Genomic DNA, 16,622 nt, shown 5'->3' with positions numbered 1-16,622 from the left:
TTGCCATCTTTCACTAACAAATTTGTAGTTATATTTACGTAAATTTATAAAAATTAGTGTACCAGAACACTGCGATTTATGATTTACGATTGTAGACATGTACGCGAAGCTATACAATAAAACAACTCGAGTTATTATTTGACCGATCCACACGCATGAAAACGCAACGCGCGAGCGAGAGACAGAGACGCAGATACAGAGATACACAACGCTACATTGTACGTTTCATAGACATGAGTGCTGACTGCCGAGTACTGTTCGCCTGTGCTGTGCGTGTCGCAGCAGAAGCGAGCTAGCAGTCACTCGACACTGCCTAGCGTAGACCAATCACAGCGCGAGAAGCAAACAGACGCTACTGAGACTAAAAACCTACGATTATCGCGCTCGCTAGCTCGCTCGTTTTTCACGGATTCACTAGCCTACCCAACGAGCCATAAGACGTTACACATCAAAACGGCATTTTTAAGATTTTTTTAAATAGTGCCAATAGAAAGCTGAGTAAATTTCCTATCGATATGCAAGTTTGCAGAGAGTACTTTTGATAATTACTCAATGAAATACAGCGACGAACGTGTAAAAACGTGACATTTCGGCCCGTGCGGCGCAAAATCTGAAATTTTCCACACAAAACTTATTTTTTTAAGTTTTCGGGGCCATTTTAAACAAAAAAGTACGGTTGTGTTTTTTCTCTAAAATCGACATTTTTCAAAAGGCTTTTTTAGCCAAAAGGCCAAAAGGCGTTTTTGGGCACTTGTTACATAATAGTATATTTTGTAACAAGTGCGCGAAGCAGTTGACTCATCCAGGAGTTGTTTTCACCCGAGCGTAGCGAGGGTGCAAAGACTCCTGGGTGAGTCAACTTTCTCGCGGACTAGTTGCAAACGATATTTTTTAACTCTGCTTGCGAGAAACTAGGGTTTTCTGACGATTTAAGGTTAGAAAGCCCGTGTTTCGCGCACGCAGTGTTAAACATAAGTATTTATTGTTCTCTTCTTCAAAAAGTGTTCTTACCGTGCGTAGTTTATTAAAGTTGGCGAATTCTCTGAACATTTCTTGAGTTTTATTCCAAAGGCGAATGTAATTATTTTTTTCCATATCAGGTAAACAAATAAGACATTTATAAAATGAGTCTAAATATGTCTGGTAATTATCCCTCAAGTATAAAGCGTTTGAAGCCAAACAAAATTCATTATAATAATTTTTATTATAATGTCGACAATGCTTTATGAAACTACTTTTTTCCTCTTCTTCGAATCGATGAGCTTGGACACACATTTCGTGGCACTATTGTTTGTGGGGTTATGTATCGTAAAATATGTACGCTCTACCCAACGTCTTACAACTGACTGAATACAATTGTCAACGAAAGATGGAAAACATACAGGTTACTCGGGACTCGGCATAAGACTCTCACTGCGCATGCGCGATGAGATCTCCGTCATGAGTTGCTCTATACAGACTTTCGGTAGTTAATAAAATGTATAATTTAAATACACGGTATTTATTTTTTACCATTTACAAACGTGTAAATGTCCAAGATTTCGAACAGTATTTACTCAGAATTTAGAATAAATATTTTATTGAATATACTCTTTCACCATCGTAAAAGTAAAATTTCGAATCGGGTAAAAAAATTAATATAACCTACAACACTCTAGTCACTAACAACACGTATACAGAGTCTGAGACGCAAGATTTTTATGGTAGTACCGAGTGGAATAAACGTGCTTGTATAGCAGTTGAAGCATTCCGATTTCAGACAATAAAGAATTTTTTTGTTTCTTTTGTAAAAAATTTAGAAATTCCTATCATCGCTTCATTTTTCCGTGTCAAAGCCGGCATACTCATAAGAATTAGCAAAATGTAAAATTTATAAAAGTTGAGTTTGTCAGAACTTCGATGCACGAGAATTCTGGGGATTACAAAAGACAGTCGTTTTATCGAAGCGTTTGTTATTGCACCCAACTAATAAAGTATCTTACAATATATCTATTGTAACGTTGTGGCCGCGTAACGGCCCGCTGTGACATGCCGAGTCAATGCGGAGTCGAACTCACAATCGGAGCGACGCTCTCGCATGGATTCGGTAGTCTGCGGGCCGGACGGGCGGCTCGCGTGGGGGCCGCAGAGAGAGGGAAGTGTGAGCGGCCACGCGCGAGTCCGCGAGCCGAGTCGCGAGAGTAGTCGACCGATTGCGCAAGTGATCGGACTTGAGCCCTTTCTCAACCTTGGCTAAGAATCTTTCGGTATTTTCCCGAGCGAAGTAGCGTGTGTGAGAAGTTGAGCGTTTTGGTGAGTCGTCGTAATTGCCGTGTGGTTAAAGTGTGAGTGTTGACCACGCCGTGTGATACGTGTGTGTTTGCGGGGCGCCCGGGTGTGCCAGCAAATAGCCTCGTCGGGTGTGAGTCTGCACGACGTCGCACGTGCAAGCGCGAGAGTGTGAGCGTGAGTGAGAGTGTGGGAGCTAGGGAGGACGTGGTGTTTGACCTCGTCGTCTGGGTTCGGCGCGACGCGGCCTCAAGGCCCTCAGGCGACCCGTGCTTCGGCACGACCGGCCTCTTGGCCTCGCGAACGCAAGCGAATTCGGCCGGAGCTAGGCGCGAGAAATACCGGGACGCGGAGATAGGCGCGATACATCGGTGCGAACGAGCAGACCTAGCGCTGCATCGGATCCGCGGAGCCCTGAGCGAGTCGTGGGGTACCGGGGCTAGCCGGCCAGGTACTCGGGTAGGAGCGAGAACTTGTGGCGCTCGTCGGCGACGACCTCGCGGTCGTCTGGCGCTCCGCACGTGCGGTAAAGCCGACGAGCACACCGAGACGCAAAAGAGAAATTGCGGCGCATCTACGAGCGCAAAGCGAGGCGTACGTCGCCCGCGTGGATGCGCCGTCATACTATGTATGAACTGTGGATGGAATTTTACTTTTATAAAACGAATACGTTCATCATATTAGTTGAAGTAAATTTGAACATTATTTGCCATAAAGCAGATCAGTAAAACTACGAGAAAAAAGTATTAACGCGAACAATGGGCTGAGCTAAATCGTAATAGAAAAAAAAGAGACGATCGCAAAATCTCTTTATTTGTAGTAGCAATATACTTTCTATTAAAAAAATATTTCTTATCTAAAAAGCACATTAGTTCCACAATAGATTTTCAAATAGTTATTCATACTAAATATACACTCGGCAACAAAATTATCGCAACAAAAAAATTCATCGAAATTTTGTGGATTTTCAAATGCTTCTATCTTGGGCTAGATTTATCGTATTGACACGCTTTTTTTTTTAATTTCTTGGAAATTTTGTCCTGTTTAAATCCATATAAATTAAGATAATATTTGAGTTAATGTTGAGTTACCAGTAGTATTTGAGCGTGACCCTAAAAATTACTGAAAAAAAATGACTGTTTGAATGTGTACCAGTACCACAGTGATTTTTTTATCGAAATCTAACATACACCATCGCAAAGTGCTCTTTTTAACGAGTAATTTAAAAAAAAAAAGACCTCTCTACGATTTTTTTAACGCCCTGTAGGTCGATTTGAAGATACCATTTAAAGTACGTAAAATCCCCCGTTTACCTGAAATCAAGACGATTTTCTGGGCATTTTGCGTACATAAACCGTACCTTCAAATCGACCTACAGGGCGTTAAAAAAATCGTAGAGAGGTCTTTTTTTTTTTAAATTATTCGTTAAAAAGAGCACTTTGCGATGGTGTATGTTAGATTTCGATAAAAAAATCACTGTGGTACTGGTACACGTTCAAACAGTCATTTTTTTTCAGTAATTTTTAGGGTCACGCTCAAATGCTACTGGTAACTCAACATTAACTCAAATCTTAACTTAATTTATATGGATTTAGAGGACAAAATTTCCAAGAAATTAAAAAAAAAAGCGTGTCGATACGATAAATCTAGCCCAAGATAGAAGCATTTGAAAATCGACAAAATTTCGATGTATTTTTTTGTTGCGATAATTTTGTTGCCGAGTGTAAATAACACACTCACCTTATTCTCCTTATTCTCAATCCTTGTGCAGTTTAGAAAAAATATTTTTCTTTGTCCTCTGTTGTCGCGCGATTACGTATTCACTGAACTCGTTTTTTACTCGATACAAAAATGTTAATAAATGATCGTATATTCTATGAAAAACACTCTAAACACAAACAGGGTAAATTTTATTATTTAAACTAATAGAAAAACCAAAATCGATAAACGCGAAACGATAGACTCAATATGTGCGTAGTAGGTTAGGCAAAATCGTGTCGCGACTTGCGAATCTCTCCTGCTGGCGTCTCGGGAACAAATGCCGCTCTCGCGCGCACCACAGTAGCTAAAGGGGAAGGGAGAGTAACACAGGCCAGTATTGCTCGACGCTCGAGCCTCTAAAACGACTCAGTTGCGTCGTGTATGCCTTTCTCGCTCTCGCTTGCTTGCCTCGTGCGCTTCGGCCATTGCTCGCTCGCTTCGGCTGTTGGTTGTTCGCGTCGACCGTTACTTGGTCGCTTCGGCCGTTGCTCGCTTCGCACATGATTTGCGTGTTCGTGCATGTTGCTTGGTTGTGGGTTTAGGCCGTGACATCGGCCTTGGCTCTCACAACCGAAATGAGTATAATACAGCACCAGAATACATTTTTCAAATCAATAAATGAGAAGTTAGTTCATGAATAGTATCTTGCTAAAAGATTTATTGTATTTATGAAAAATTTTTATATAATTTCTACTAACCGTTACTGAATCTGCCTTCAAGCAAATCTTTATTTTAAATCCAACTTCCGTCAGAGATATTGATGTATTTCACGAAATGTAACTCGAGAGCAGAGCCCGATAATTGTAAATAAATTTGAATTTATAGATTCGTAACGAAATTATACTTAGATGTGATTAGATTTTGAGTTTTTTTTATTAGAGCAAGTGTAAAGTGTTCAGTTCACTTGAGAGTATTTTTCTCAAATTTTGGCCACTTTCTAGCATAATAACTTTTTTGCGCCGAATGTTGGAGACTTTCTATAGTGACAATGTGAGATAAAAATATTTTGAAAAATTCTCAATTAGCAGAATTTTGGACAAATATTAACTTTGGAACATAGAAAAAAAGGCATATGTGGTACCAAAATAATAATAAAATTAGGGGACATTTATAAAATTGGAAAAAAGTTTTTCATAATAGCCAAAAAAATGTTTTGCTGGACGTTTAAATTAATTGAAAATTGGGCATAAATATTATAAATAAAAAATGTGGATTTTCATGTTCATGAAGTAATGATAATTTTAAGAATCGCACTTTAATTTCAACAAATAACAAGTCAAAATTGAATGAGATTAGTAAAACTCAAGCACATCGGTACTTCAATTCTAAATAATACAAACATGATATGTTTTATCATGTAAAAAATATGGGTTTTAATGTTTTTTACAGCAATATTAATTTATAGTGCAGTTTCGATTTTAATGTATTTTGCTTAAATATATAAGGATCATACATGAAAATTTTGATTTGATACTTTATTGCATCGTTAATGTTAATCCTCTGAATAACTGTATATTGAACATAGTTTTTAATGCACGTACTTGATTAATAATTTACCTAAGGCTGTAAATTTCAACCAAATACTTTAAAATTCATGTGATCGGTAATAAATAATTAAGTGATTTTACACAAAAAATTATTTATGAACAAAATTTAAATTTAAGAGAACGTCCACATTAACTTTTATGTATGTGTATATTAAAATTGTGATTTATACATAAATATTACAATAGGTATGATTGAAATTGAATTAATGTACAATGACTTTAATATTCAAGTACCAATGTGCATTAAATGTACATTAAATTTCAGCACAATTTTTACAGTGTTGACGGTTAGTTTCTTTCTCACAATTTGAAAGTTTTTACTTTATTTTGTTCTTGACGTTTGTAAGTGTTTTACACTCCGAATACAATGATACAATGTACATGTTTTTCCACTTCAAAATAACCAATAATTTAACATAACAAAAACCAGTTCTCAATGAATCGTTGCAATTGAGACCGCACCGTACAAGTTGCAGACAATGTGGGGTACGCCGTCCTCCTATAAAAATTCTTACGACTAGCGCGCACAAAGCTGGCCAGGAATTTATAACGCGATCGATGTTTTCAAATTTTCCCCAAGCGAACTCACGCGTACGTAGTGGAAATAAATTAGGCAGAAAATCACGAAGCCACGGACCGCGCGCGCGCGAGGGGAAGAGCTTAATTAATTTCAGAAAAGACTCGCGATCGATCTTTTCACGAGAAAACACGAGAGATAATGGTGCTCGCGTGTCGTTGAAGCTCCAAACTAGCTAGGCCACGAGCTGACGACGCGAGCACACGACCACGAAGATATTTTTCAACATGAATTTATCGCGGCAAAGGAACTCCGAGTCGAGGAGCGTCATCGTTGTAAATTAAGCTGAATCCACGCGCGAGCAACCGGCTTTATATGCACCTCCGTTCTTTGCGGTCGCCATTTGTCATTTAACAATGGGTCCAGACGCGCGTGCGCGCGAAAAAAATGCATTGAAATAAATTGCTTGTTCGTTCTCGCCCTTGCTGCGGTCTTGACTTCCTTCCTTGAAAATTGAAAATTTTCGACAAGTAATTGAAAAAAATGTAGATCATTTTGAAAGTATCATTTGTGTACGCAAAATGCTAAAATATCTAGTCGATTTGATAGAAAAAAATCACGAGTTACAATTTTTTTGTCTAGTTATCATTTCAACAGGTTGTTGTAATATTCAACGCCACCAGAGATTATACACATGCGACAGTCATATAATAACAATAACTTTGTCTTTATGAAACGTCGCTCCCTCCACGCGATCACTATCTTTATTTTTCACGCCGTATCTACGTGTTCTCCACTACACTCGCCTGTACTTCAAGTCCTCTTCTGCATATAACGCATATTGCGCGCGGCGTCCGCGTAGATTCGCGCGCACACGCGTGTATATGCGCACTTGTTCGTTAGCACTTGCCCAAACAACATCAACATCCCCCCCCGACAACAGCAGCGACGCGCGTCGGCGCGCTTTGTACGCGAATACGCTCCGGAGAAAGAGGCGAGGCATTACTATTTATGCTTTCATGAATTTTCATCGCGTATCACACGAGAGCGCCCGCCTCTGGACGACACTCATTATTGCTCGTTATTTCGCTCTTTCTTTATGCGCGCAAACTTGCTTCGTATATGCGCCCAACGTATACGTATACATATGGGTGTCTACACGCGTGAAAATGATATTTCTCTTTTATCTTTTTGTTGCGCTTCGGGCTTGAAGCTTGTGCACATTATTGTACTACGTGGCAGCTGATTTTTTTTTTGTCATGGACCCTGTGAAAAGAGGCGAGAAAATCATTTTTTTTAAATGCTGGGCGAGCTCGAACATATCGTTTGCTCGATGTCTCTGATTTCTGTCTTTGAATTATATAAAAAAAAACAAGCTTCTACGTCGTTCTTTTTTACAATATAGCGAGATGAGCGCCATGAGCTCAGATTTCACGCCCGTTGCTCATAACATTTTCATACGCGCTCGCACGCGCACTCGTGTAAAAATCTCGATTACTAACGGAATTTTTCCTCTCTCCATTTTTGTTCGCAGCTCTCGGAAGACATAGGCTACGTGATTTACTCGGCGCTCGGCAGTTTCTACATACCCTCGTGCATCATGGTGTTCGTCTACATCAGGATATACTTCGCCGCCAAGGCTCGAGCGCGCCGCGGTATCCGCAAGGCGCCGCGCCCGAGGCCGGCCCAGCCGCCGCCCGAGTCGCCCGACATACGCCAGACGAGCTTCACCCAGCTCACGAGCTCGACCGGGGCCGGGGGCGGTCTCAGCATCGGCGAGGCGAAAAAATCGCCGAGCTCGACGATGGAGAACGTTGCCACGATCGAGGCGCAGCCTGTGCAAATACCGATCGTCACCTGCGACTTCGCCAGCGACGTCAGCACCTCGGAGGCCGATCCGAACAACGGGGGTGGCCAGCTCGGCATGGACGAGAAGGACACGCTCAAGGTGAGCAATAAGAATTATTGATCGGGCGGAATTAAGCCGTGCGCGCTCGTATATTTAACGGAAGAAAAAAAAATTGATTCTACCGCTGGGTCAGACTCAGAGATCAGAGCTCGAGTCTAAGCCGTTGCGCTCGCGCGCGCGCGCGAACGGACGCTACACGTATTTCGAATTTACTAAGGTTAAATAAAGTGTAGATGTATGCGAACAATCGGACACATGCACGTATATGCACTTTTACACACATACACACTCACACGGATACTATATAAGCGGACATGCAAGTTGGTAACACGGCATTTGGCCTTTCGCAGAAGCAACTCACGTGTGTGATCGCTAAATCCATTTGCCTTTAAAGCCCCTACTTCGACTCCCATCCCAGGCCTGTAAGCGCCTCTCGCCCCGTTTGTGTATGTGCGCCCGAGTGTGTGCCAGTCGTACGTCTCACTAAGGGTTTCGCATATTATACGTGCTGTACGTAGCTGTAGCTAAACACATATATACACGTATACTCTTGCGCAGTGTTGGTTATTACACGTACAAATGCAAAGGAGACGAAGAGATTTCGCTGCTGCTTCCCTACACGCTGTGCAGTCTAAGAAGATTTCGGGCGATTACACGAGGCCGCATTTTGTCCTTGTTGCATACATTACGTGGCCACGGCTGCTGAAATAAATATAAATAGTTGTAATACGCGCTGAATAAACTTTATAAACGCATTCACACTTTGCAAACTTTCGGTAGAATTTTTTATTAATGCTCATTAGCTGCTTCGTCACCGATGAGCTTCGCCAACGCATTTGATGGTATTTTCTTGATTTTTAATGTTATCGCTCGAAAAAATTTTACGCTCGTGACAACATTTTTTTAAAGTTTATAATTACCAACGTGTAATGTTCGCTAATTCACGTACACACTCGTCAAAAATATTATTTCGACGCGCACGCGGGAATTCGCACGAAGTATAAATGCGAAAACAATTGCATCGTGCAGACTAATGGACTGTAAACAAACATCCGATATTTTCTGTTATTTTTTTACGGAGGTGCGTTAATGTTTGTCACGAGTACGCGGAAATTCGCATTATTTTTCGTTCACGCGGAAATATTTCAGCTTTTGAAAGACCAGTAAAAGTTAAATTTTAAAAATACAAATGTACGTAGCAGATTTTAAGTTGAATCGGACAAAAAACTGTTTAAAATCGTGAAAGAGGTTTATACCACAACTTATAACGAGCATCAGATACAACCTTCAAATTGACGAACAAAATAGCATAACTTCAATTTAAAAGTAATAAATATTCAAATTATTCTAAATTAGGAGAGAAAAAGAGAGTTGTTTCGTAAATATAATTAATATTTTTGAGGTAATTTAAATGACGCATCTCTGATCGACCAGCACACGGGCGCACGGCGCACGTGCGTGCGAGGGAGGCGGGTGATGCCCCCGCGCGAAGCCTATTTGCGTACGTTGCCGCGGTCGGAGGGGCCCCTTGCTCGCGTCCGCCAGCACTCTGCCCTACCGATCGTCGCTAAACGCGCCAACTGCCTCGCAGTATATTAAATTTTCATTTTAAATTATAATAAAGATATAAGTCACATTCCGAAAAGTGAGGCGTATCAGTTTAAAAAAGTATAAGGCATGACATATTTTGAGTAGAACCTGGTAATTATCAGATATTATTGTTGTTGAATGATTATTATTAGTTATAATGATATTACAATTATTGATGTGTAACGTCTTATGGCTCGTTGGGTAGGCTAGTGAATCCGTGAAAAACAAGCGAGCGAGCGCGATAATCGTAGGTTTTTAGTCTCACATCAGTAGCGTCTACAGGGCGTTTTCCAATTGTCACGAAGTGGTCACATTACCGAACAGCTGATTTGCCTGGAGGCATAACAAACCGCGCGCCCCTATACTTCACGTGTTAAATTAGAATGTTAAAAGTACTTGTAATTAGTTTATAATAAAGTTTACAAAATAAACAAAAAATATCCGGAGAAAGCGGAAATCCTCGTGTATCGAAATATCGAAGCGGTTTTTAGTTAGAGTCTTTAGTTTGTAAATAAATATTGACATTTCAACTTTTTCGTCTGTGATATTGACAATAATCTCTAATGAAATGGTTATTAAATGTGCTTGTTCGGTTGGTGGCGTCCGACCGCCCGCGCGCGCGAAAAAACCACGTTTTTTCTTCTTTCTCTCGCTATATCTCGCTAAAATCAAAAAACGCCTATTGGAAAAGGTATATATCGATGGGAAATTTCCTGATCTTTCGATCTAGACTATTTAAAAAAATCTTAAAAATGAAGTTTTCGAGATAATCGACTTTAAAGTTTTCCCAGCGATTTTCCCGGGTAGAGCGGAAAATTTCGGAAAATCTGACCTGACCATCGGAAAGCTGAGGCGATTTCCGATTGAAATCATGGGTTTGTTTTTTTCTCTAGGTGCATTTTAGTATTTTTACAGCGTTTCACAAATTTAGTGATTTGACTTAATTCTGCCGCGCCGCGCGGCACTGGGAGAGTTGACGTGAAATGCCACATATATGATTTTATTCTCGCCTCGCTTCGGCTCGTGCTGCAACCCCTCGTTTCGCTGAAAAAGTATATCCGTACCCGTTGCATAAAGTACTATTCTTATATAAATGGTTCGTGTTAAACAATCTGTTGTACTTGCTCCCGATACATTTCTGCGTCGACACTGACGACCACCGATGCCGCGAATCAATAGTCCTTGAATTAACTTATTATCATAAAAAATTTTGCTGCTTTCAAAAATCTACAATTATATGTCAACCTATTTTTTATAAGTATTTCTTGCAGTTTTAAGTGATTATCTAATTAATTTATACACTCTTAATATCATTTTGAATGAGGAGAAATTTATTTGAAAAATTACTTAATATTTAAAAAAAAAAAACAAAATGCGAGTAATTCGATTTAAAAAGTTCAAGTAAATCAATTTACAATAGAAGAAAAAAGAAGCGCTGCAAGATGTGTAACTAAAGTTACATTTAAAGGTAAAAAATAAAAAAAATAAACAAATAAAATAAACCACACCGAAAAAAAAATATGCTATATTCAAACAAATTTTGTTTGATTCGAACAAATTATTTACTTGTATAGTAGCAAACAAATGATTTGTTTAAATGAAAAAAATACATTTATTTGACGCTAATAAATATTTACTTAATTTGAAACAATCAATTATTAAAACAAACTAAATATTTATTTGTAATAAACAATAATATTTTTAATTCAAGTATATATTTGTTAATATCAAAAATATGTTTATTTATGTCTAACAAATATATATTTGAAGCAAAAATATAAAAGCTTATAACGAAAAGTTGTTTATTTGAATACAATAAAATATTAATTCATTTGAAAAAATATTTGTTTGCTTCAATTATTTTTTTTATTATTTCAAATAAATATTTACTAAACGCTAGCAAATATTTATATGACAAAATAAATATTTAATTGATTCAATCATGAGCTTGCTTCATTCATGGTTTAGACTTGAACTGTAACTAATATTAACTTTGAAATTATTGATTATATATATTATATTGATTACATTTATATCGCTTAACATACATTATATAACATTATTTACGCATACTTAATAATTATAAACACTTATAAACGCAATCCTAACATACAAAGAGATTCCTACACCTGGGATCGAACCCAGGACCTCGGGGTGGTAGGCACGCACTTTACCACTACGCCACCCGTACAAGTTATTATTCGAATGATTTAACGGCTGTAAATGATTATTGCGTATTATTGGTAATTAGCATATTGTATTAAAACTACCTTATTATTTGAAATTGATGCAATAAAATTAATAATTTTTATTTATTCCAGAAAAAGGTAAAAAATTTCATTGCGTGAAATAAATATTTGTTTTGTATTGTATCGTCAGCTCCCTAAATGCTAATTTACCTAGCTTGATCTTCTTATAAAATCAAATGATTCTTGTCCTTAGTTCCGCTTTCATTGGACTTCTAACTGCAGTCGAGACAGGCAACAACAGACGACTCATCTACCATAACTTCACAATTCAAATTATGTAAAAAGACGCGCTCACGCACACGCATTCACGATCACATTACGAATACCGAGAGCGGCTATGCAAGTAGCACTGATGGTAGTCCGAGCTGACATGGCAACTTTTTAAACCTAGTCCTAAACGTAATCGGCAACTAAGAACGTTAGGCTAGGGTGGCTGTATTGACAAAAACACACTAGCTGATTTCGAGCTCGATTCCGCTCAACGGAAACTGTGATGCACCTTACACACAACCCAAACACAAACTCACATAGCAAGCTACATGCGGTGAGCAGCTAGCCACTCAAATGCTACAGATTCACTCATATTCACAGTGTGGATCACAACAGCCGGCCGACGGCCTGTACTCGTGTTTATGTGTACAGCATGTCACATTTACAGTGTCGGTTAAGCAATATCGAGCTCGGACGTTATTCTAAGTACGCGATAACTTTAATATGCCACAGACCTTAACCCATCAAAAATTAAACATGGTAAATTCAATTAGTTTCATCAAATATTTTTTGATACGTAAGATACTTAATTTGAACAAATGATTTATTATTTTCAACTAAAATATTTGGTAGTATTGATCAATTTATATCTTATTTGAAACAAATATATTTATTTAAATTAAACATAGAATACTTCTTTTTTACAAACTAATTAAATACTTTATTTTAACAAATATTTCTTTGATGTCATTTATTGATTTCAAATAAATGGTTTGTTATCCAATTAATTATATATTTGTTTAAAACTAATAAAGAAATATTTGTGTCAAATAATGAATTGTTTAAAATATTTTTTCCATCTCATTCAAAAAAATTCTAATAAATATATGTTTGTTACTAATAACTCAGACTTGATATGAGAAAATATTTCTTTAAATTCAATAAATGGATTTCAAACAAATACATTTATTTGAATTTAACATACTTTTTTATGAGTGCAAATAAAACGAAAAAGTATATGACGTTGCACTTCCGTTGTCCAAGCATATTATACAAAAATCACCAGAAGTGCAACGTCAAATACTTTTTCGTTTTATTTGGTTTATTTTATTTGTTTATTTTTTTAATTTTTTACCTTTAAATGTGACTTTAGTTACACATCTTGCAGCACTTCTTTTTTTTCTATTGTAAATTGATTTACTTGAATTTCTTAAATAGAATTACTCGAATTTTGTTTTGATTTAATTACTCGAATTTAGATGGAATTACTTGAATTGTTTAATGTTAAATTCTATTTTTAATGTTTATAATTTTTGTGATTTATAGTTTTTTTACAATAAATAAATCTCATGTAATCTACTCAAAAATAATACTTTGTTTTATTTATATACAATTCCTTTCTATGAATTATTACAGTGCGAAGCAAGAAAATAATGTATAAGAATAAAAATTATGTTTACTGTTAAAACTTTTTAAAATGAAATGTTAAATTCATTGTCGTTTATTCCGTACCCCGTGGAAAGCGCGCGTACCAGAGTAGAGGTAATCCCAGAAAACAACAACAAAGTAAAAAACGGCAAAACACACAATCAGAGAAAAGTTAGTTTTTATGAGTGATACATATTGGTGATTAGTTGATTAGTTGATATTTATTGGTGATCAGTTGATATTTATTTTGTCCGTGTCATAAATTAAGTAAGTATACCATGGCAATAATGCAATGTTTATGTTTTAATCGTGTCATGGGTCGAGCATACGTATTTTAATCGCTTGTTAACTGCTATCGAGTGAAATCCTTTATTATTAACGTCAGCTGCAGATTAATATAAAAAAATAGAAATATAGCTGCTGATTATATAATAATTATTCATAGTTAAAAATCATATAAGTGACATTTTTTGTCTTTGCGATGTAGTCAGTTTACATAAATCCCACGCGATGTATTGCAAATATATAATCGAATCGATCGCTCGTTCATATCATATCCTATGTAACTATATAGATGAATTTTTTAATTTTAGACTAGTTCATTTTGATTGGATTTTTTTATTCTCATTTATATGATCGACGATGACTTATGAAGACGTAGTTATAAGTCCGGATTTCAATCCTGCCTCTTCTGAGCGAAAAAACCTTAAACATTTTGACATTCTTCTACAAAAATACGCTGATTTGGACGTATTTTTCGTTCCGGTCGATGAATCGCAAGCAAGAGTTAGATGCATTTTTTGCCACGATGAATCAAAAAGTATTCTATGTAAATATAAATCTTTGAAAAGACATTTGAATTCTCCTGTACACATTACCAAAACTAAGATATCGACCAATAATTTAACCGAAGAAGAAAAAAAGATAGCCATTGCAAAATTTAAATTACCCATGTTGACAGCAGAAAGAAATGTATCTTTCCTTTTCATCGACTATTTAGTGGCAACTTTAAAGGATATTATTGATGACTATAAAATGTTAAAAAATTTTGAATTGTGCAGAAGACGAACTGCCAACAACATTCGCTTGGTCATTGGGCCAGAGTACAAATCTTGGTTGGCAGATATTTTAAGAGTCCGAAAATTCAGTATAATTGTGGATGAAAGCACGGATATCACAGTTGAAAAGTCTCTGTGCATTATCGTTCGGTTTTTTGACAAAAGTTTGAAAAAATTTGTAGAAGTTATGTGGGACTTAATCAAAGTCTACGAAAACGATGAATCCTGCTGCGATGCCGATCAAAAGTGCGATCGAATTATTGAATAATTATTAAATAATTCTGTGGCGTCCAAATTGAAGAAATTAATTCCAGATATTATTATTGTTCAGTGTAGTTGCCACATAGAAAATCTATGCGCACAGCGAGGCATGTGACACATTCCTACAAAGTATAAAAATTTAATGACATCAATATACAATTACATCAACTCCAATAGTCCCGCCAGGTTTCATCGATGGGTATCAATACAAGAGTCGCATAATGTAACGACAACTCGTATTTTGAGACCTACTTTTACCCGTTGGCTCTCGTATTATGAATGTTTGCGGAGCATGCTTCGTAAATGGACGCTCTTATTATTTTATTTTAAAAAAGAAGCCCAAAATGCCAAAGACGAAAAGGCGATTGGAATTGACAATAATTTGAATGATCCATTAAGTGAATTGTACATCAAATTTTTATACTTTGTGTTGTCAAAATTCACTAACGTAAACGAAGAACTCCAATCAGTTTCGACAGTTTTTTTACCGAAGACAAAGATTTGATGAGCGATTTATATTATAAATTACTGTCATTATATATGAACCAAAATTACTTGTTAAATACTCCTCTCCACGAAGTTAATCCAAATGGTCCAGAGCATCTGAAGGACAAACTTCACATCACCGTTGGCTTTGAGTGTTTGAAGCTCTTGAATAAAGATAATATAAAAATTAATGCAGAACAGAAAAAAGATTTTTTCGATTCGGCTCTAGAATTTCTCATTAGTGCATGTAAAGAACTAAAAAAAAAGTGCGATGATTTTTGTGACAACCAATTCACTTTGCGGCCAACTCTTCACCCAAAGAATGCGTTGAGCGAGAGTTACCATTTAAATAACGTGCCAAATTTGGACAAAATATTCGAAGTTTATCCTCAGTTTGTAAAAACGGACGGTTTAAAGAAAGCTATAAATGAGCAACAAAATTCGATGAACACATAACAAGTGAGAGGAATATTGACTCGTTTTAGACCAAGTTGACCGAATATGAAAACGCCGATAATGATAAAATTTTTGAAGATTTATGCAATTTTGTTAATTGTATTTTGCTACTGCCAAATTCCAATGCGAGCGCCGAAAGGCTGTGGAGCAAATACAACTTGGAAAAAACTAAACTAAGAAATCGACTGAAATTTGATACCATGAAAAATCTCATTTTTGCAACTCAACTAGCGACACATATTCGGGAAAGTACAGTTCCATTTAAATTGACTGATAAAAAAGTGAATAAATTAGAAGAAATAAATCATTTCAATGTAATCGAAGAGCATTCATACGCTATAAATGAGATGAAGAATTGCCTCGAAGATGAGCTTACTTATAAGAAAAGACGAGGAGCAAAGGTCAATTATTTAAACAAACCTTCTTCCCAAACTCGTAACGGCATTCATATTTTATAATTATACATTTCTATATTATTCCTATAAACTATATGTTACTGTTATATGTACTGTTCATTTACATAGATACGTCACTTAACTTCAGTATAGTTTCCGAAGTAAATAAAAATTCCGAACTGGAAATTAAACAACATTATCTATTTAACGACGCTTCAATTAACATGAATATTTTTTTCACTACTTCACTAGCATAATTTATTTTTTTTTATAAATATTTCATTTAAAACTATATTAAGTTATTGTTATAACGCAAGTCAATTTTACTATTTTTCATTTCATTTTTCAGAAGTCAGTGAAGTTTGTCCTTCAGATGCTTCAGAAGAATTGAACTTAAATAATTTAGTTTCCACGCAACCGATAACCGATAAATGCGTCGATAATTGTGCAGTCGAGCCGCGATCAGCTGATCGTTGGCTCGAGTTCT

The 16,622-nt window shown here is 36.7% G+C and overlaps 1 protein-coding gene across 1 annotated transcript in view; it reads left to right on the top strand.

Annotated features, from left to right (window-relative positions):
* LOC106649288 (alpha-2C adrenergic receptor) overlaps positions 1–16,622 on the top strand; it is a 190,181-nt gene that overhangs the window by 149,383 nt on the left and 24,176 nt on the right. Inside the window, exon 2 of the mRNA XM_023458201.1 lies at positions 7,628–8,041. Within this exon, the coding sequence (XP_023313969.1) occupies positions 7,628–8,041 (414 nt within the window). The remainder of the gene's footprint in view (positions 1–7,627; positions 8,042–16,622) is intronic.

This window comes from Trichogramma pretiosum, unplaced genomic scaffold (genome assembly GCF_000599845.2).
Source record: "Trichogramma pretiosum strain Unisexual culture from Peru unplaced genomic scaffold, Tpre_2.0 scaffold17, whole genome shotgun sequence".
Taxonomy (NCBI): domain Eukaryota; kingdom Metazoa; phylum Arthropoda; class Insecta; order Hymenoptera; family Trichogrammatidae; genus Trichogramma; species Trichogramma pretiosum.
The sequence above is the reverse complement of the archived record's forward strand: the minus strand, read 5'-3'. Positions and strand labels throughout refer to the sequence as shown.